Source organism: Triticum urartu, chromosome 3A, assembly GCF_056163025.1.
Source record: "Triticum urartu cultivar PI428250 chromosome 3A, HENAU_Tu73, whole genome shotgun sequence".
Lineage (NCBI taxonomy): Eukaryota > Viridiplantae > Streptophyta > Magnoliopsida > Poales > Poaceae > Triticum > Triticum urartu.
Genome location: NC_141875.1, coordinates 220,009,973 through 220,031,885, shown reverse-complemented (window position 1 = coordinate 220,031,885; position 21,913 = coordinate 220,009,973). Strand labels below are relative to the sequence as shown.

The following is a 21,913-nucleotide window of genomic DNA, read 5'->3' as shown; positions in this document are numbered from 1 at the left end:
TTGAGCTGGGACATTGCACAGCCTCAGTGTCTTCTGCGCTGTCTCGCCTCGGCCCGAGCATTTCTGGTCGAAGCTCGACGGCTACCTAGACATGGTTTCTGATGCTTGGAACTCCACCCCCCCCCCCCCCGCACCCCGACCCGTTCCGGCGCCTATATGCTCGCCTCAAGGTTACCGCCAGGTGCCTGCGGAGCTGGGGCACGAAATCCCTGGGAGGCATCGCTCTACAGCTGACGATCGCTCGTGAGCTGGTCGCACGCTTCGACGAGGCGCAGGACCGGCGCCCGCTCACGCCACCAGAGGCTTGGCTGCGGCGTCGCCTGAAATGTGCCTACCTTGGCCTTGCCTCTCTTGACCGGACGATCTCGCGCCAACGTTCTAGATTTTCCTGGCTGCGCAATGGTGAAACTTGTTCGGCTTTTCTCCGGGTTCAGGCCTCTCGACGTCTCCACAAGAAAAGGATCCTCAATCTTCAGCACAACGGGCAGCTCCTCCTAGACGATGAGGCCATGGCCACAGCGGCCTTCTCCCACTTCACGCAGCTGCTTGGCTCCACGGATGAGCGCGACTTCACCCTCGACCTTGACATGCTCGGTGTGCCCGCTTCTGACCTCTCTGGCCTCGATGCGCCATTCACCGAGGACGAAATTTGGACCGCGATCAAGCTGCTCCCCCATGGAAAGGCGCCCGGGCCCGATGGATTCACCGCTGAGTTCTTATGCTCTGCATGGCCTGTGATCAAAAAGGACATTTGCGAGGCATTTGACAAACTTTATGCTCTCAATGGCGTTGGTTTTGGAAAACTCAACGAGGCGTTGATCACATTGCTGCCCAAGAAGCCAGACGCGTCCTCGCTCGCCGATTATAGGCCGATCAGCCTCATCCACCTCCTGGCGAAGCTTTTCACCAAAGTGCTCTCCCTTTGCCTGGCTCCTAGGCTGCCCGAGCTTGTCTCTGTCAATCAGAGCGCATTCATCGCCGGAAGATGCATCCACGACAACTTTCTCCTGGTCCAGCAAACTGCCAAGCACCTCCACAGCCGCAAGCTCCCGCGAGTTCTGCTCAAGCTCGACATTGCCCGCGCTTTCGATTCGGTTTCCTAGCCATTCCTCCTCCAAGTCTTGCGCCACCGTGGATTCGGCCCACGCTGGCGAGAATGGATCTCCATCTTGCTCTCCACCGCGAGCACCAGCGTCCTCGTCAATGGATCGCCTGGGCCACCTATCAGGCATGCCAAGGGACTGCGTCAGGGTGACCTGGTGTCACCCTTACTATTCACCATCGTGATCGACGTGCTCAACTCTGTTATTTTGCGTGCGGTCCAAACTGGAATTCTACAATGGCTCACCCCCAACCACATGGCCTCGAGTATATCTCTCTACGCCGACGACGTGGTGGTCTTTTGTCACCCAGACCGGCACGACCTCACCGCGCTCCGGGAGCTGTTGTCCGTGTTTGGCGGCCCCTCCGGCCTATGCACCAACTTCAACAAGTGTTCTGCAACTCCCATCCAATGCTCTCCTGCTCACGAGGCGACCATAGGGCTTGAGCTGGACTGCCCGGTCAAGCACTTCCCCATCACCTACCTTGGACTGTCGTTGTCGGTCCGAAGGATCCACTCCTCTCACCTCATGTTGTTGGTGGACCGGATGCGCAAGAAGCTGTCCACCTGGAGGGCATCCTTGCTATCTTGCGGTGAGCGGCTCGCCCTGGTTTGGCATGTGCTCTATGCCATGCCTGGGCATCTGCTCGCGGCTATTGCCCTCAACGCCCACGTGCTCAAATTGGTCAACCGTCTCATCCGTGAGTTCTTGTGGCACTGCAGGAAGGATTCCACTTCTGGACACTGCGCGGTTAACTGGCGCCGCGTCTACATGCCCCTGCAGCTCGGCGGCCTCGGCATCCACGACCTGCGTCGTACTGGGGTCTCCCTCCGCACTCGCTGGCTCTGGCTTCAAGCCACAGACCAGACGCGCCCCTGGAGCCATCTTCCTCTCCCTGCCGACCCCGAGACGCAGGCCATTTTCCATGCTTCCACCCGTTGGGAACTTGGCGATGGTCGCACTTGCAAATTCTGGACCGACCATTGGGTTCATGGCCAGTCCATCGCCGAGATCGCGCCGGCTATCTTTGCTATGGTGCCCAAGCAACGCTGTCAACGTCGCCTCGTGGCCGAGGGACTCCAGGACCGTTCTTGGGTTCAGGACATCGTTGGCGCCTTGGGCCCCCTGGCGACTGTTCAGTACATCGATCTATGGAGGCATCTTCTCTGTTATCAACCTCCGGGCATCCCGACATTCTTCGGTGGCGGTGGACAGCGAATGGCACATACTCTGCAAAAACCTGCTACGACGCTCTCTTCCTCGGCTCTATCTCATCCCCGCATGCCACACTCACCTTGAATACTTGGGCCCCTCTTAGCGTCAAGTTCTTCATATGGCTGGCCTTGCAAGACCGGTGCTGGACAAATGAGAGACTCGCACGCCACGGACTGCCACACAGCCACGCCTGTGCATTCTGCGATCAGGCCACAGAATCCATGCAGCACCTCTTGATCGGTTGCTCCTTCTCTCGCATGGTGTGGCATGATGTATTCTCCAGGCTACGGCTTACCAGCATCATACCTCGCGGCCATGAGCCCTTCTTCGACTGGTGGCAGGCATCCACGTCCTTTGCCCTGACTTCCCATCGAAAAGGCACGGCCTCCCTTGTGATCATCGTCGCCCGGACCCTCTGGAAACATAGGAATGTTTGCACCTTTGACGGCATCCGCCCATTAGTGACTGAGGCCTCTCGTGCCGCTCTGGCCGAGGCAGCCATGTGGGCCACGGCTGGCGCAAAAAGGATTGCGCTCCTTCATTTCTGAACCACCTTGATCGAACCTTGTAACCATAATTTTGCGTAGGTCTGGCCACGAGTGTGTTGCTCGACCAAGCGCGTATAAACTCTTCTCTCTATCAATGAAATGATACGCTCTATGCGTATTCGAGGGGGGGATCCCAAACACGTATACGTCCTTGTGTCCTCCATTGCGCCTCGATAGATCAAGCTCCGTTCATACTTCTATCTTAATGTCAGATTTAGCACCATGTCATATAGTTTACATTTTATAAGTTAAATTGATGGTCAAACTTTTACCCAAAAATAATTGGGAGCCTAATAAACTCGGACGGAAAGAGTATGATTGATTTGTCACAAAAAGTATATCATTGATTTTTTTCTTCTAAATATTGTGATTTGTATTTGAAAAATGATTTCCACCACATAATTTATGTGACATATGGTTTATATTTTATTATCTATTTTTTACACTGAGTACAAGGGAGACTAACATGAGAGTAAGTGGATGGGCTCATAGCCCAGTCGTGGTGGCGTTGTGGTTTCGCCGAGCCGACCTGAGTTTAACCCCTCTTAGGTCGAATTCTGTGTCTCACATTCTCTCTCCGCGGTTGGTCTAATTTTTTAAGAGGAGAGTAACAATTTGGCCTTCGGTGCCACAGATCATTCCAGGGTGCCCTGCATGGACGTGACCGAGGGCGAGATGAGCGTGCCGCTGCCCTGCCACCGCCGCAAAACTAGCCGTTGGAATCAGCGGCCTGGTTGCTGCCATACCCGGCCGCACCGCAACGCTGTTGCGATGAATTGCAACGGCTGAATCAATCCAATCGAACAGCTAGCGATAGCCTGCAACCCCAACCCCAACGGTCACTAGGCTGGAATCACCGGTCCCTTCCCACCTTTAAATAACCGCCCTCTCGCCGTCTCAATTCCCCAATTCTCCCCTCCAAACCCTCCCGACCTCTCCACCCTCCCGCTGATCCGATCCGATCCGCTCCTCTCCTCGACCCATCCCCCGCACGGAACGAGCGATGGCGAGGGGCGAGAACAGCGAGTCGCACGGCAGCGGCAACGTCCCGGCGGCCCCCGCACCAGGGGCAGCGTCAGCGTCCTCGGGGAAGCAGGCGCCGGCGGCTGCGCGTGGCGCGGACGGGCAGTCGGTGGTGCGGCGGCTGCAGTCGGAGCTGATGGCGCTGATGATGGGCGGCGACCCCGGGGTGTCGGCGTTCCCGGAGGGGGACAACATCTTCCAGTGGGTCGGCACCATCGACGGATCCGCCGCCACCGCGTACGAGGGCACCTCCTACCGCCTCGCGCTCGCCTTCCCCAGCGACTACCCCTACAAGCCGCCCAAGGTGCGGTTCGAGACCCCCTGCTTCCACCCCAACGTCGACAACCACGGCAACATCTGCCTCGACATCCTCCAGGACAAGTGGTCCTCCGCCTACGACGTCCGCACCATCCTCCTCTCCATCCAGAGCCTGCTCGGAGGTACGCTTCTCACTCCTTCCTCTCTCGTCCCGTCAGATCTGTCCCTACTTGTTGTCTTGTGTGGTCTGATCTGATCTGTGATTCATTATTGGGACGCAGAGCCGAACAACGACTCCCCCCTGAACACACAGGCGGCCGCGCTCTGGGCGAATCAAGAAGGTAAACCCCCCTCGTTCTCGGAACCTCCCATGTTGATTGATCATCAACCTGTTCTTGGTTCTGAATCTGCATGCTCCGTTCTCCTTCTTGTGTGCGCAGAGTTCAGGAAGATGGTGGAGAAGCTCTACAAGCCGGCGTAAAGAGGAACAAGGCGGGATCTATTGGAATGGCGGCTCCACATTGGCGTCGATTGATCGAATCTGGTGTTGGATAGATTCTGGAGTGTTGTTTCTCATGTTGGCGTCGATTGATCCAACAGCTGGAGCTTCGATTGCTCGGTGGGTTTAGCAAACCTGTTGTTTCTCATGTCATGCTGTTCTCCCATCGCTGAGATGGGCATATACTTCACTGAAATAATCAGGTGTTCGATAGATTTTCAACTGTTGGATACTTGCGACATGTAACTGATTCGAGTTTCTTTTTTGGTTGGCATGTTCGAAACTGAAAAAACGTGGTTGGTTTCATGCCAAACTGTTTAAACCGAGAGCAACCCTTATATACGACAACAACAAAACATGTAAAAACAGTCACAGTGGTTAAGTTAGGCCGTCCTCCCAAAACTCTCTGCAAATTTAAGCAAAGCATTTGTAATAGGACATTAGGACCAAGGTATAAAAAGTGGAGTTTGTTAGGTTGTGATAGGCCTGCCTAGGTATAAAAAGTAGAGGTTGTCAAGAAATAGTCTATTCAAACCAGGGGTGCAGCAATTGACAGCAAAGGATGAATTTTGCATGCTGAAAACATAAACACGAAACGACAGCAAGCATTCTTCTGCCAAAAGTCGATAATATTAAGTAATCGGCCTTTCTGATGACACTCCATATCCGCTGAAATTCACCAGGCACATTCTCATGCAATTTGATTCCTTCCTCCAGGGTATAATGCTAGGCCGGCGGTACAAGCTGCAGTGGTGGTCAGCAACGTGCAAGACAAGCCTGACGACTGAACCGAGAGACGCAAATAGGAACCTGAATTAAAGCGGGTTCGGTCATAAGTTTTGTTGGTGTATTCTGAAAAAACATCAAACTGCAGGCAAAAGTTGTGGCGAATGATTAATTATACAATAAAAACGAGGACGAACCCTCCAAGCGCTTGGAAACTTGGTGCAAATCATCCAATCTCCCCAGCAAATGTACACACATATGAAGGACAGTTCTGCCAACAGTCCCAGTTTCAGTCATGTACATCCAGAGCTCAAAATATGATGTCAGGACTATCATCGGCCTCGCCTGATGAGACTGGATATCGGCTCAAAGAATACAGGGCAAATTGCCTTGCTAAACCTTATGTCCTGCACTCTCATCCACTTTAAAGCGATTTTCTCCAGGGTGCCTAGCGAAGAGTATTTGTCGCCATTGGGTTGCTCTAACCACACAAGGGTGAAATTATAACCTACAATAGCTTGAAGATCTCAGTTAAGATTGCGTTAGCACCTTTGACAAACAATTCTATCGTTATGATAAACAGCGCAAAATGAAACATCAACTGATGCAAAATCATATGGAAGGTACTTCCTTGTTGACAAACAAAGGCACATGTCGGATCAACATCTTTAATGCCAGAATATAAGCAAATGCTGTGATAGAAAGAGAGGTCACATGCAACAGATAAGAGGTAACATGCCACTCCAACATACTACTATATCTATTACTAATTGACAGGAACATAGCCTCAACATGTGAACAAGTATAAGAATATTATATAGATTTACTCCACGATCATCAAAATTTCATAGCCATAATTACGACATGTGCTGGTAACAACAACTAAGGGACAGAAATCTGTTCTGATAAGTCCATTCTCTAACATCGCCATTGTCTGTCACCGTGACAATATTGCGCACATGGTCCTACATTTAATAAAGTCCACACAAGTATAAAACTGTTTAAAATGCAAGGCCATATCAAGGAGGGACTATGATACAAAAAGTTTCTTGCTAGAACGCAAGATGACACTGAATGTGTATTTAGGTACCACATTTTGCAGTTTAAAGAGCCACTTTTCAAGTTACAGAGGCAGCCACTCTAAACATAACTGCTCTCCAGATATCCCAGCTTGCCCAGTTACATATAAAATCACATGCATGGATGTAAATATCAAGGCCAAAATGTAAAATGCAAACCATAAATAACTGTAGTGTCACATATATTTTACAAATGTTCTGTAGCAAATTAAACAACGTTAGAACTGGTGTTTGCATGTACCACTAGCTTCATGATAGATTGGAAGTGAGAATCCTTCTATTTCATTCTTCAGTGAAAATTACTAAAGATTCAACCAGCATATGATACACACAGTTACAAGAACTTTCATCTGCCCCATTGCCTGAAAGCAACAGACTTACAAGTCAAACCAATTTACAGGCATGAGAAGAAATACAAACTGCAATCCACTTGTACATTATCACTAACCTGAGGTGCGAACACCTCTTCTACAGCAGTCCTGCTACAGAATCAATGCAAGCCATAAAAATGGCTTAGCAAACAATATAAAGCTCAAAATAATCATTAATCCTTGCATACTTCTACACTGCCAGCAAAGTGGTTGGGCTGTTTCAACAACTTGCCTCTCTAGCTTCATCCTGAAAGCTACCATGGTGGACAATGGCATTCACACTGGACTGTACTGTATTCGTTCTGTTTGACACCGGTGTTCTTGCAGGTGAAACTGGAGTTTGCTTCTGTATGACTTCAGTTATTGTCTCAGGAGACACTAGAGCTGCATAGTTATTTGTATCATTCTTCTCAGCCAACAGATGCTTAAGCCTCAAAATTTCTGTTTCAAACTCCTTTGCTGCATAAGCAAAGCAGAATAGAGTAAATAAAATTGCAGCTAAATCAACTTGGTTATCACCAAAAAGAATGGGAAATAGAAATAGAATTGTTGGCAATCTACAAGGTATAGGTGAATTTACAGAGGACTGCTGTGCCTCATAATGTGTCAATTTTTTTCAAGAAACAAGTAGGGTGTTATTACTCTTGTATACCTGATTAACCAGGTATAAAATAGCCATGATTTTTTACAGTAAAATAACCATGAATTACATTACTGTGTTGAGGCTTTTGTGTGTCTGCAATATACTTCCTCTGTTCCAAAATAATTGAAGTTCTATGTTTGTCCTAAGTCAAACTTGTTTAAGTTTGACCACGTCTATAGAAAAATATATTAACATCCAGAACACCAGATTAGTCTCATGAGATTCTTTATAAAATATATTTCCATACTATGTGTATTTGGGGTTGCAGATCATAACACATTTTTCCTATAGAGTTGGTCAAAGTTAAACAAGTTTGACTTAGGACAAACCTAAAACTTCAATAATATTGCAACGCAGGGCGTAGTAATAAAGCACTAGAAAATGTAAAAATGTTGGGTAAGCACTTAATGTTCATTAGAACTAAACAGAATGTGAAACATATTTTGGACCATGGTAGAGATATGCAGATAAATGCAAAACAATCAGCTCTCCAAACACCACACTACAGAAGTAGAAAATAACATGATGCAAGTAGGTTTGTTGAGAAATTTTCACTTGCATAAAGGATACAATAACCATTTAATCAAATCCTAAACTTTCAGAGACATAATTGTAAAATTGAGTAACTGATTCAAGCTAGTAAGACGCGGTCAGTATCACAGCCCAGTACAGTTGGCAGTTGACAAACATCAAATGTGAATTTTCCACAACCAGCTGCACCCGCACCTCACTTATAGAACATGTACCTTGAATTTCCAATATATGCGGGAAAAAAATCATGGTTGTAATATGCTATAACATGTGCACTTGCTAAAAGTTGTTCAAAATTATGAAAGATTGTAAAAAAAAGACAAAGAGATGAAGGACCAGCGTAGCAAACTATATGCGCACAAGTTTCTGTCTTACTCAAGAGAACAGTTCGCAAATGGTCATGCTTTTGCATGTGCACATTTTCTGTCATGTTGCTCATCTATGATTTTTTTTACATCTTTTTTTGGCTGCAAAAGTGTACTTTTGCAATAGGGCGTGACCACAACTATTTGTTCTCAGAGTGCTACATTTTTGAATGATGTTGCAATTTGATACAACAATATCCAATTAGAATATATTACTATAATCGTGAGAACTATCACAATAACTGTTCAATTTGTTGACTAATATCATGTGATGTGTCTTGATTGTTGCCAATCTTCCAACCCACTATTCCAAGCATAAATATATATCATATAAAGGGGAATCAGCTGAGACAATCAGTGCTTTCGGTGTTCACTTTCTACAATAAACTAAACATCAAAGGAATGTGGTAACCAACAAATTAAGAATAAAAAATCTACTCAAATAATTAAGCCTGATCTATAGAAAGGTCACAGCCTGGAGAAGTAGTTGCTTACACCATTCAAATTCTTAGATGTCAAAACTATTCAAATACTAAGATATGTGAGTTCCCTGAAATTCAGATTATAACAAAGATAAGTTGCTCTGAGGCGACATTACTGCTCTCCATTTCAAGAAGACGTGTGTTAGTCCCCACACATGCATGATTTACGCTAGCACACCACCAATGTCCATTCTCTAGACTTCCAGGCATTAACTTGGACCAAATGGGAAAGGGAGAATAACTCGAAATTAGACAAGGGAAAACTCACTGTCAACCAGAAGTGTCCGGGCCTCAAGCTGCTGCTCCCTGTCAGCTAGAAGTGTCTGGGTCTTCGTAAGCTGACGCTCCCTGTCAACTAAAAGTGTCCGCGTCACCGCAAGCTGCCGGTCCTTGTCGAGCCTGGCATAAAAGAAACAACAACAAGAGCAGAACCAGCGTCTCAGCCGTCATTTCCGGCGAAATAAAAGCGAACCCAAATCAACACGCACAACACAAGCATTCGATCTTACAGCTCGCCGCGGAGCCGGTTGTTGTCGTCCCGGAGGTTCTTGACCTTGCTTTCCATCTCCTTCAGGGCTGCATTATCCAAATCACAAAATGTCAAAAAAAAATCTCCGGCTGAGAAGGACGGAATCCGCTCAGTTTTACCTTGGCACATCTCCTTGATAGCAGGCTCCTGCTCCCGCACCGTCCTCAGAAGCTTCCGCTTCTGCGCGCAAACGAAGCGGAGGCACAGAAGGGGAGAAAAATGAGACGAAATGGGTGGGTACAGAAGTGGCGGAGGGGTTAAGGCGGCATTACCTTGAGGCCAGTATTCTGTCGGTTCTCCATCCGCGCGGGCGAAGATTCTTCTGGAAGCTTCTAGAGAGGGAGAAGAGGTGTCAGGCAGATGCAGCAGACTAGCAGAGAGGTGGGTTGTGGAGCGGGGAAGATATTTTGAAACAAGATCTCGTCTACTCGGATCTGTACATCACAGCTACTACCAGCGCCAACTCCTCTTCTTCAGTTCGCCGGCCCCGCTCCCGCTTTCCATCCGCACCACCAAAGCCACCGCCTAGCCCATCAAGCCTCCGCCACCGCCACCGCCGTCGCATCCTAACGAGAGCGCCACCGCGATAGCGAGAGAGGGGAGATGCCGGAGGGGGAGAGGTATAGATGGGAGAACTGACCTCTGCCGCCGCCAATGCCCTCGTTTGGCCGCCGCAGCCAGTCGCGGGAGAGAGACAGAGGGAGCTTTTCCTCATTTTGAATTCGAAGGGAGGGAGAGCTAGCTTCCCTTTTGTCACGCTTTGCCACCTCATAGTTATGCTAGTCAAGATAATATCCCTTGGAGTCATAAAAACTTGCGTCGTAATTTCAGTTTGATGCTAAAATTTTAAAAATACAATTTTATGGTCATTTAATTTGACTCAAACGTGCATATAAAATTATAATACGCGTATGAGGATGCATCATGTGTACGGCCCTACCGGCGTGAGCGGCGCTCGGCGTGATGTATCTTTGCACAAACACCCTCACATTTTTATTTATAAAAAAAACCACTAGTACTACACATATACGTCAAAATTAAGTGCATCTCTAGCAAATCCGTCCGACCCGCAAAATAATTGCTGATATACGGTATAGGGCACAAAAACAATCCGAAAGGTACCGTATATTCGGCTGACCCGTACAAATTTTTAGAGCGAGCTGTAAAAATCACAAAATGTCAAAAAAAAAAACATCTTCGATCGAGAAGGACGGAATTCGCTCAGTTTTACCTTGGCACATCTCCTTGATAGCAGGCTCCTGCTCCCGCACCGTCCCGTCCAGTCTGATAATTCGATGCACGCCTCCGCAGGATTTAGTGAAGATCAACGTCAAGTTTACACGCCTCTTCATCGATCGAGCAACAGGCTGCCGCTGTATCGCCCCGTCGGGCCGCAGCGCCGCCGCCCCGTGGTTCTCCCCGTGGCTGCATCGATCCCCGCCGCCGCTGCGTCGCCCCTTCGGGTCGTAGTGCCGCGGCACATGATCTCCGCCGTCGCCCTGAGGCCGTTCCCGTGGTTGCACCACCTCGCGCGCTGTCGCTGCGTCGCCCCTTCGGGTCGTAGTGCCACGGCCCGCGGTCAACCGCCGCACCGAGGCCGTCCGCTCTAGGCCGTCCCCGAGGCTGCACCGACCCTCACGTTGCCGCTACGTCGCCCCGTCGAGCCGTAGCGAGCATGGCACGCGATCCCTGCAACCTTCCTGAGGTCTTCCCCGTCGTCGCCCCGACCTGCCCGCCGCCGTTGCGTCGCCCCTTCGGGCCGTAACGCTGCGGCCCGCGGTCCACGTCGTTCACGCGCGTTGACTTCCTTCTGATATGCGCCGCGCCGCCTCCCTTGGCGCAGGAACGTCACCGTCCGCGCCAGTCTTCGTCACGCTGTCAGGTTCATTATCGCCTACTTCGAGCACCGCCGTCGTGCTCCTTCTCTAGCCACCGGCGCCGCCGCCTCCTTAGGTCGCCGCTGCTCTTCTTCCGCGGCTCCATGGCGACTACCTCGACATCGACGACCCCGACTCGGCATCGACCACGCCGTTCTTCGCACGGCTACCTCGACTACGGTTACACCACCTATGCTCTCGGCTACCTCGACAAACGGCGCAAAGGGCTACCGCCTTGCTTGAGCAACCTCGTCGGTTTCCATTCCAGCCACCACTTCGCGATGCATCGACCGTTACGACTGTGGGGAGGTGTCTGTCGGCTTACCTTCGGATTTTTCTCCAGTCTCACCGTCTGCGTCGCTACCGTTGTGACTGCGGGAGGATGCTGAGTACATTGATTATTAGGAAAGACGAGATAGACTAGGATTTTTTCTGGCTTGTCTTGTACTCCAAGTTGATCATTGTACTCCTATATACATATGCCCACGAGGCTCAAGGAATACAACGAACAATTCCACAAATCCTCTCTCTCCCTTCTAATACAAACGAAGCGGCGGAACAAAAGGGGAGAAAATGAGACGAAATGAGTGGGTACAGACGTGGCAGAGGGGTTAGGCAGCAGTACCTTGAGGCCAATATTCTTTTGGTTCTCCATCCGCGCGGGCAAAGGTTCTGGAAGCTTCTAGAGCGGGAGAAGAGGTGCCAGGCAGATGCAGCAGAGAGGTGGGTTGTGGAGCGGGGAAGAGATTTTGAAACAAGATCTTGTCTGCTCGGATCTGTACATCACAACTACTACTAGCGCCAACTCCTCTTCTCTAGTTCACCACCCTGCTTCCGCTTTCCATCTGCACCACCAAAGCCACCGCCTAGCACATCAAGCCTCCTTCACCGCCACTGCCGTCGAATCCTAATGAGAATGCCACCGCGATAGCGGGATAGGGGAGATGCCGGAGGGGGGGAGGTATAGACGGGATAACTGACCTCTACCGCCGCCAATGCCCTCGTTTGGCCGCCACAACCAGTCGCGCGAGAGAGACAGAGAGAGCCTTTCCCCATTTTGAATTCGAAGGGAGGGAGAGCTAGCTTCCCGTTGTCACGCTTTGCCACCTCATAGTTATGCTAGTTAAGGTAATATCCCTTGGAGTCATAGAAACTTAAGTCGTAATTTCAGTTTGATGCTAGAATTTTAAAAATACCATTTTATGGTCATTTAACTTGACTCAAGCATGCATATATGATCACAATACGCGTATGGGGGTGCATCATGTGTATGACCCCACCAGCATGAGTGACGCTCTTCGTGATGTATCTTTGCACAGACACCCTCACATTTTTCTATTTATGAAAAAAACCACCAGTATTGCACATATATCCCAAAAATAAGCGCATCTCTAGCAGATCCGCTATATCCGCCCGACCCGCAAAATAATCGTCGATATACGGTATCGGGCCCCAAAAACAACCTGAAAAGGTACCATATATTCGGCTGACCCGTACAAACTTTTAGGCCGAGCTGTAAAAATCGACCGTCGACTGCCAAATCTTGTGTTTTCCTCTCATCCTTTGTGGTTTCTCCTATCCCAAGTGAGCCTTGGCGGGAGGAAAATTTTCGCGCCCGCCCACCATTTCGCCACCGCACCTCCCCAAATCTCCTGTGAATCTTGCTTCCTCCGGCCACCTCCGTCCACCCCGCGCCGTGGAGAGCTTCGGTCGTCCTCGCCCGCATCTTCTCCACTAAAATTCGAGCTCGGGCCGCCATTTCCTGCCGCAGGCGGACCGCGGACCCATTTCCTACCGCGGGCGGACTACGGCCGCCATCACCATGCATCCGGGCATGAGCTTCTATTGGTGTCGCGTTGCAGGCGGATCCGGCTGCTCCAGGCAAGATTTAGTAGCTGGCGTCTGCGCGGGCCGTAGGAAGGCGAGGGGAATTAGAGGAGGCGGCCGCCTGTGGTGGAGAAGGAAAGGCTTCGGCGGGTAAGCTTTCTACCGGTGATGGGGGAGAAGGAGGCTGCGGTGACTTGGAAGTGCAACTAATCCCTTGGTGGTTTTGGTGATTGAGGAAGTCCTGGATTAGGGGGTCTCCGGACAGCCGGACTATATCCTTTGGCCGGACTGTTGGACTATGAAGATACAAGATTGAAGACTTCGTCTCGTGTCCTGATGGGACTCTACTTGGCGTGGAAGGCAAGATAGGCAATACGGATATGGATATCTCCTCCTTTGTAACCGACCTTGTGTAACCCTAACCCTCTCCGGTGTCTATATAAACCGAAGGGTTTTAGTCCGTAGGACAACAATCACAACATACAATCATACCATAGGCTAGCTTCTAGGGTTTAGCCTCTCTGATCTCGTGGTAGATCTACTCTTGTACTACCCATATCATCAATATCAATCAAGCAGGACGTAGGGTTTTACCTCCATCAAGAGGGCCCTAACCTGGGTAAAACATCGTGTCCCCTGCCTCCTGTTACCATCCAGCCTAGACGCACAGTTCGGGACCCCCTACCCGAGATCCGCCGGTTTTGACACCGACATTGGTGCTTTCATTGAGAGTTCCTCTGTGTCGTCGTCGTTAGGCTTGATGGCTCCTACTATCATTGACAGCGATGCGGTCCAGGGTGAGACTTTTCTCCCCGGACAGATCTTCGTACTTGGCGGCTTTGCACTGTGGGCTAATTCGCTTGGCCATCTGGAGCAGATTGAAAGCTACGCCCCTGGCCATCAGGTCAGATTTGGAAGTTTGAACTACACGGCCGACATCTGCAGAGACTTGATCTTCGACGGATCCGATCCATAGCCGGGCGCGCCGCACTGTCATGATGGGTATGACCTAGCTCTGCCGCCGAACAGTACCCCAGAGGCCGCGCCCGCATCAGCTCCGACCCTTAGCTCGGAGCCAACTACGCCAATCGAGGACGGGTGGTTAGACACCGCCTTAGGGGCTGCAATCCCAACGGCGATCGAGCCGAACCCCAGCCTAACCCTCTGCGCAGCCCGTGACTCCAAGGTGCCAGACTCTTTTCCGGACTCCGAACCATCCGCACCCCTGCCAATCGAATCCGATTGGGCGCCGATCATGGAATTCACCGCCGCGGATATCTTTCAGCACTCGCCCTTCAGCGACATTCTGAATGCACTAAGGTCTCTCTCTTTGTCAGGAGAGCCCTGGCCGTACTATGGCCAACAGGATTGGGATGCGGACGACGAAGAACTTCGACGCCCACCCACCACCCACTTCGTAGCCACTGCCGATGATTTAACCGACATGCTCAACTTCGACTCCGAAGACATCCACGGTATGGACGACGATGTAGGAGACGAACATGAACCAGCGCCTATAGGGCACTGGAAAGCCACCTCGTCATATGACATATACATGGTGGATACACCCAACGAAGGAATGGCGACGAGATAGTGGAGGATGACTCCTCCAAGAAGCAACCCAAGCGCCGACGTCAGCGGCGCCGCTCTAAGTCCCGCCAAAGCAAAAGTGGTGATACCGGCACAGGAGATAATAACACTCCGGATAGTGCCGAAGACAACAGCAATCCCCTCCAGCAAGATTTAGAGCAGGAGGATGAAGGAGCCAGCTCTCCTGAGAGAGCGGCAGACGGAGAGGAGGAGGATGACAATTACATGCCCCCCTCCAAAGACGAGGCAAGCCTTGGCGACGGTGAATTCGCCATACCAGAGGATCCCGTCGAACAAGAGCGCTTCAAGCGCCGGCTTATGGCCACGGCAAATAGCCTGAAGAAAAAGCAGCAGCAGCTTCAAGCTGATCAAGATTTGCTAGCTGACAGATGGACTGAAGTCCTCGTGGCCGAGGAATATAAACTCGAGTGCCCCTCCAAGAATTACCCAAAGTGCAGGTTACTACCCCGACTAGAGGAAGAAGCGTATGATACGGCTGATCGGCCACCTCGTGGCCGCGATAGAGAGGCATTCCAGCCAAAAGCTCAGCCTCCACCCCGACGCCATTCAAATAAAAAGGCATGGGGAGATACGCCAGACCTGCGAGACATATTGGAGGACAAAGCAAAGCATGCAAGATCGATCTACGGATCACGACGGCGCACCACTCTGCGAGACGATAAACGTCACGCCGGATACAGTAAAAGCAAATCCGGCCGGGCCGAACACAGCGGGCAAGACCCATTTGATCTGCGTCACGATATAGCCCAATACAGAGGTGCCGCACACCCCTTATGCTTCACAGACGAAGTAATGGAACATCAATTCCCAGAAGGTTTCAAACCTGTAAATATTGAATCATATGATGGCACAACAGATCCCGCAGTATGGATTGAGGATTTCCTCCTCCACATCCACATGGCCCGCGGTGATGACTTACACGCCATCAAATACCTCCCAATAAAGCTCAAAGGACCAGCGTGGCATTGGCTTAACAGCTTGCCAGCGGACTCCATTAGCTGTTGGGAAGATCTGGAAGCCGCATTCCTCGACAACTTTCAGGGCACTTATGTGCGACCGCCAGACGCCGATGACTTGAGCCACATAATTCGGCAGCCAGAAGAGTCGGCCAGGCAATTCTGGACTCAGTTCCTTACAAATAAAAAACAAACCGTCGATTGTCCGGATGCGGAGGCCTTAGCGGCTTTCAAACACAACATCCGAGACGAGTGGCTAGCCCAGCACCTTGGTCAGGAAAAGCCGAAATCTATGGCAGCTCTCACGACGCTCATGACCCGCTTTTGTGCGGGAGAAGACAGCTGGCTGGCTCGCAGTAATAACATATCAAAGAACCATGGTACCTCAGATACCAAGGACGGCAATAGCAGGTCACGTCGCAACAAACATAAGCGCCACATTAACAGCGAAAATACTGAGGATACGGCAGTCAATGTCGGATTCAAAGGCTCTAAACCCGGTCAGCGGAAAAAGCCATTCAAAAAAAGTATGCCGGGTCCGTCCAGCTTGGACCGTATACTCGATCGCTCGTGTCAAATACATGGCACCCCAGACAAGCCAGCCAATCACACCTACAGGGATTGTTGGGTGTTCAAGCAGGCCGGCAAGTTAATTGTCGAAAACAAGGACAAGGGGCCGCATAGCGATGACGAGGAGGAGCCCCGGCACCCGCACACCGGAGGGCAGAAGAGGTTTCCCCCGCAAGTGCGGACGGTGAGCATGATATATGCGACCCACATACCCAAGAGGGAGCGGAAGCGTGCGCTCAGGGACGTACATGCGTTGGAGCCAGTCGCCCCAAAGTTCAACCCTTGGTCCTCCTGTCCGATCACCTTCGATCGCAGGGACCACCCCACTAGTATCCGTCATGGCAGATTTGCCGCACTGGTCCTAGACCCAATCATTGACGGATTCCACCTCACTCGAGTCCTTATGGATGGCGGCAGTAACCTGAACCCGCTTTATCAGGACACAGTGTGCAAAATGGGTATAGACCCCTCAAGGATCAAACCCACAAAAACGACCTTTAAAGGTGTCATTCCAGGTGTGGAGGCCCATTGCACATGCTCAATTACACTGGAAGTGGTCTTCGGATCCCCGGATAACTTCCGAAGCGAAGAGTTAATCTTCGACATAGTCCCGTTCCGCAGTGGTTATCACGCGCTGCTCGGGCGAACTGCATTTGCTAGATTCAATGCGGTACTGCATTATGCATACCTCAAGCTCAAGATGCCAGGACCTCGCGGAGTTATTACAGTAAATGGAAACACAGAGCGCTCCCTCCGAACAGAGGAGCACACCGCGGCCCTCGCAGCAGAAGCACAAAGCAGCCTCTCAAGGCAATCAACCAGTTCGGCGCTTCAAAGCCCGGACACCTTCAAGCGCGCTCGGAGCAATCGACAAATAGACCACCTGGCGCGACTTGAGCTCGCGTAGCAATACGGCGGCCACCCCAATCCCAGCCCAACGGCGAAACTCGTGTTGCGCGTACATAATTACGCATTAAAAATACCATGGGCACAGGTGGGGAGGGGGGCACAACTGCGGCACGCCCCAAGACGCGGCTTAAACCGCACTAGGGGCTTCCCATTTGGTTATTTTTTCTTTTCTTTTCAGGACCTTAATCTCTGGAAACACTGTCCGGCAGCACTATTGCCGAACACATGATGCAGCAACCAAGGAGGCAGACAGCTACGTCATACCACGGAATTCCCAGGTTGATTACAGTAACGAGCGAAATATTCAATTTCATATCATTCCTTAGCTTTCCCTTGGAGGGGACATAGTCCTACTCTTTGCTTATCGCACTATCTGTATCACTCTGCTTTAACGCAATTTTTTAATAAACAATGCATGACATTACGACTATTATTGCATTCATGTTATATTTATATGTGCGTGTGTTCATTAATGACGCCTTGCAACCGTACACCTTGGTACGGCTAATACACCAGGGGCTTACGTACCTCACAATACGGTGTGACAAGTCCGAACACTTTCATAAGTGCGGCACCCCGAACTTATAGCATTATATGCATCAGCTCCGAATCATGTCTTTGGTCAAATGTTGGGTTTGCCCGGCTCCTATGTTTTGGTACCTTATGTTCTGCTCTATCGGCTAAGGTAGCGCTAGGAGAACTACTGCGATTGTGCCCCGGTTCTGCTGGGTTCAGCACCTCAGTAGAGAAAGCTAAAACTGACTGTCATGATAAGGCGAGAGACTGGTCGCTGTTCGGCAAGGTTTTCGAGTCCCTAAAGACTTATGCCGCTTAGAGCGAGGGGCCGGCCCTATCCGGCTTAAAGGCGTGTATCGCGCCCCAAATTCGGCCTTCCGAATACCAGGGGCTTCGCTGAAATTTAAAATTATAGAATTCTATGGCTAAGTGAGAGTGATAAAGCATTATTAGTCCGGTTGCCTTGTTCGCTGTGCTGAGCACCTCCCTCGAAGGACCCAAACATGGGAACAAGAGTGCTCAGGTTTATCCCGAACACCCCAGCACTCGTGGCATGGGGGCAGAAGCCGAGGACTAGCCATCTCTTAGATTGGATAAACAACCAAACAGAAGGTAATATTTTAAATTCAAACAAGCGTTGCATAGCGCATATGAAACAAGTTTTCATAAATACAGGATAAAACGAGCAAGTCTCATTCAAATATTACATCTTTTGAACACTCATCCACGATGAGACGGGCACCCGGCAGAACACCCTCGTAGTACATCTCGGGGTGGCGGTGCTCCTTGCCCTCCGGCGGCCCCTCCTTGATCAGCTTCACGGCGTCTAGCTTGACCCACTGCAATTTCACACGGGCGAAAGCCCGACATGCACCTTCAATACAGACAGATTGCTTGACGACCTCCAGCCGCGAGCAGGCATCCACAAGCTGCCTCACCAGGCCGAAGAAGATGTTCGGAAGGGCGTCGCCAGGCCACAGCCGGACTATAAAGCTCTTCATGTCCCGATCGGCCGCCTTATGTAGCTCGACCATCTGCTTCAGTTGGTCGCTCATTGGCACCAGGTATTCGGCCTCAGCATACTGAGACCAGAACAACTTCTCCATTGAGCTTCCATCCTCGGCCTGGTAAAATTGTGCGGCATCGGACACGCTGCGGGGCAAATCTGCGAATGCTCCTGAAGAGCTCCGGATTCGGGTAAGTAATCGGTAATTTACTTTTACATGCTTGCTTTGCATATAGATAGCCTTATCCTCCGCTATCTTCTTCATCGCGTCGATCTCCTGGAGGGCCTTTTGGGCTTCGGCCTTGGCACTTCTTGCGCTCTTGAGGGCCGCGGCAAGCTCAGACTCCCGCGTCTTTGAGTCAAACTCCAATGCCTCGTGCTTCGCCACGAGAGCCTGGAGCTCTTCCTGCACCTCGCCCACCCGAGCCTCGTGCTTCTCTCACTCGGTGCGCTCCTTGGCCGCTATATCCTCGGCCTTGGTTACCTCTTGCTTCAGGGTCGCCACCTCGGTCGTGGCCCCTGGCAAATATTCGTTGATCCTGTCATTTTGCAATCGTGTCTTCTTTATATATACATATCTATAGACAGGGTATTACTTACCCTTGTTCTCCTCGAGCTGCCTCTTGGCAAGGCCGAGCCCTTTCCTGTACCCCTCGAGGTCCTGCTTCAGTACGGCGACCTCCGCAGTCAGTGCGGCGGACGCCAGCAGCGAAGCCTGCATATGCATATTGACATACTTATATTAGACTCCTGCGATATTATTTGATCCTCTGTTTGGCTTTTCTTTGTGAACACCGAACAAAGCATCAGGGGCTACTGTCTATGCGGTAATATTTCTACTACATTTTAAAACACTTACCTCAAAGCCTGTTAGAAGGCTGGCACAGGCTTCGGTCAATCCGCTCTTGGCGGACTGAACCTTCTGGATCACTGCACTCATGATAGTGCGGTGCTCCTCGTCGATGGAAGCGCTGCGATGCGCTTCCAGCAGATTGTCCGGTGCCTCTGGATGGATAGAGGTCACCGGCACATGCGTCTTGCCCCTCTTAGAAGGAGGCCGCCTGCCCGAGCCCGGAACCGCTGGAGGGTCCGGCGCGGTGTTCGGCTAAGGGCCGAACTCGGAGCTCTCAGGGCCCCCGTCCCCTCGGCTCCCGGAGTCCGGAAGGTCGCCTTGAGGCGCCTCCAGGACTGTCTTCCCTCGACCCGGTGCCTCTTGAGACAGCACCTCGGCGTCGTCAGCAGGATGAGGGGAGGTGGCGGTCGGGACTGGATCGCTATCCATGTCCGACGAGCCCAGGGAGCCATCCGATGATACATCGATGCTGGTTCGCGGCGGTCTGCATAATCATGTTCGGCGTTAGGGAAAGCAGTGCGACAAAGGAATGCTACGAGTTACTCTGGTATCCGAATACTTACGATCTCCCCAGGGGCTTGGCCTTGGGCAACCACTCGTCTTCGTCGGTGGCGGTGGAGCTGTCTGGAAGGAGAGTCCTTCCCTTCTTGGACCCTTCGCCCCCAGTTGGGGTGGCCTTCCTTTTCTTATCTCCCCCTGCGGGAGGGGGAGCATCTTCTTCTTCTTCCTCATCTTCGAGGGAGGAGTGCACCGGAGAGTCATCGGACGGTGAGTCCGACGATGCCTAGCGTCGGGAACTCTTTCGGGTTCCCTCGGCCTTCTTGGTCTTCTCCGGCACCGTATAAGGAGCCGGAGTCAGCATCTTCGCCAGAAGAGCGTCTGCTGGGCCTTCGGGCAAAGGTGCTAGACAATCGATCTATCCGGCCGTCTCCTTCCAGTCCTGTCAAAGGTACGGGAGTTTAGATCCCGCATGGAGTCAACCTATAAAAAAAAGTATCCTGTGAGAGGTAAAGCAGCTTACCGCTTTGGCTTGGCGCTTCGCGCTGAATCCACGATCCTCGGTAATGGGAGGGGGGACCTCGGCTCTTTTGAACAGCACCCTCCAGGCATCTTCGTGAGTTGTGTCGAAAAGCCTGTTCAGAGTCTGGTGCCGCGCCAGGTCGAACTCCCACAAGTTGAACTCCTGTTGTTGGCACGGGAGAATCCGGCGATGGAGCATGACCTGGACCACGTTGACAAGTTTGAGCTTCTTGTTCACCATGTTTTGAATACATGTTTGGAGTCCGGTCAGCTCTTCCGAACTACCCCAGGACAGACCCTTCTCTTTCCAGGAGGTGAGCCGCGTGGGGATGCCAGATCGGAACTCGGGGGCCGCTGCCCATACGTGGTCGCGCGGCTCGGTGATATAGAACCACCCCGATTGCCACCCCTTTATGGTTTCCACAAAGGAGTCCTCGAGCCATGTTACGTTGGGCATCTTGCCCACCATGGCGCCTCCGCACTCCGCCTGGCAGCCGCCCACCACCTTCGGCTTGATGTTGAAGGTCTTCAACCATAAGCCGAAGTGGGGCTTGATGCGGAGGAAGGCCTCGCACACGACGATAAACGCCGAGATGTTGGGGATGAAGTTTGGGGCCAGATCATGGAAATCCAGAACGTAATAGAACATGAGCCCCCGGACGAATGGATGGAGAGGGAATCCCAGTCCGCGGAGGAAATGGGTGAGGAATACTACCCTCTCATGGGGCCTGGGGGTGGGGATGAGCTGCCCCTCATCTGGGAGCCGGTGCGCGATGTCGTCGGGCAGATATCCGGCTCTCCTCAGTTTCTTGATGTCTCCCTCCGTGACGGAGGAGACCATCCACCTGCCTCCCGCTCCGGAAACGGTCGGAGAAGGTTGAGGTGGGAAGTGTGGACTTGGGCGCTAGAGCTCGAGTGTGCGAAAACGGATGAGCAAAGGAGGAAGAAGGCGTGGATAGGATGGTGAATCCTTATCCCTTTATATGGGCGGACGAAACTGAGCGTTCCCACTTGCCTGGTAAAACTCGCTTATCCCCCAAGCGCCGTAATTGGTGGCGCGGTTGGGTTACCCACGCCCGTATTGATGAGAATCCCGTAATAAGGGGACACGATCTCTGCTTTGACAGGACGTGTCGAAAAACTGCCTCGCGTTATGTGCGGGGCTGGTTAAAGGAAACGGTTCGAATAATCACCGGGCCATGACATAACGTCATGCTGCCAAAACAAGCCAGCAAATTAGATCTACGAAAATATTATTCTCTCTACAGTGGAATGTGGAACTTATTTTGCAGGGTCGGACACTATCCTCGTATTCAAATTCTTCTGTGATGTATTCAGAGAAGGAACCCGCCTTGCAATGCCGAAGACAATACTGCGCGCCGGACTCATCTTCATT

The 21,913-nt window shown here is 51.3% G+C and overlaps 1 protein-coding gene and 1 non-coding gene across 2 annotated transcripts; one reads left to right on the top strand and one right to left on the bottom strand.

The window, feature by feature from the left end:
• The first annotated feature begins 3,757 nt into the window (after window positions 1–3,757).
• LOC125543699 (ubiquitin-conjugating enzyme E2 20) lies at window positions 3,758–4,868 on the top strand. Its single transcript, XM_048707158.2, has 3 exons — window positions 3,758–4,329; window positions 4,429–4,488; window positions 4,588–4,868. Exons 1-3 carry the CDS (start codon window positions 3,870–3,872, stop codon window positions 4,626–4,628), a joined length of 561 nt encoding a protein of 186 aa, XP_048563115.1. The 5' UTR covers window positions 3,758–3,869; the 3' UTR covers window positions 4,629–4,868.
• Window positions 4,869–5,671: 803 nt separating this feature from the next.
• On the bottom strand, window positions 5,672–10,159 carry LOC125543698 (uncharacterized). Its single transcript, XR_015618614.1, has 9 exons — window positions 10,013–10,159; window positions 9,645–9,704; window positions 9,492–9,552; window positions 9,353–9,419; window positions 9,112–9,242; window positions 7,055–7,281; window positions 6,900–6,933; window positions 6,693–6,813; window positions 5,672–5,889 (listed from the first exon to the last, which is right to left on the bottom strand). It is a non-coding gene; the product is annotated as an uncharacterized LOC125543698 (transcript).
• Window positions 10,160–21,913: the final 11,754 nt, after the last annotated feature.

Bases quoted from the DNA above. Each gene is read 5' to 3' on its own strand.
- LOC125543699 (XM_048707158.2), top strand. From the start codon at position 3,870: ATGGCGAGGGGCGAGAACAGCGAGTCGCACGGCAGCGGCAACGTCCCG. The intron at 4,330-4,428 runs GTACGCTTCTCA...ATTGGGACGCAG, and splicing joins CATCCAGAGCCTGCTCGGAG to AGCCGAACAACGACTCCCCC. The intron at 4,489-4,587 runs GTAAACCCCCCT...TTGTGTGCGCAG, and splicing joins GCTCTGGGCGAATCAAGAAG to AGTTCAGGAAGATGGTGGAG.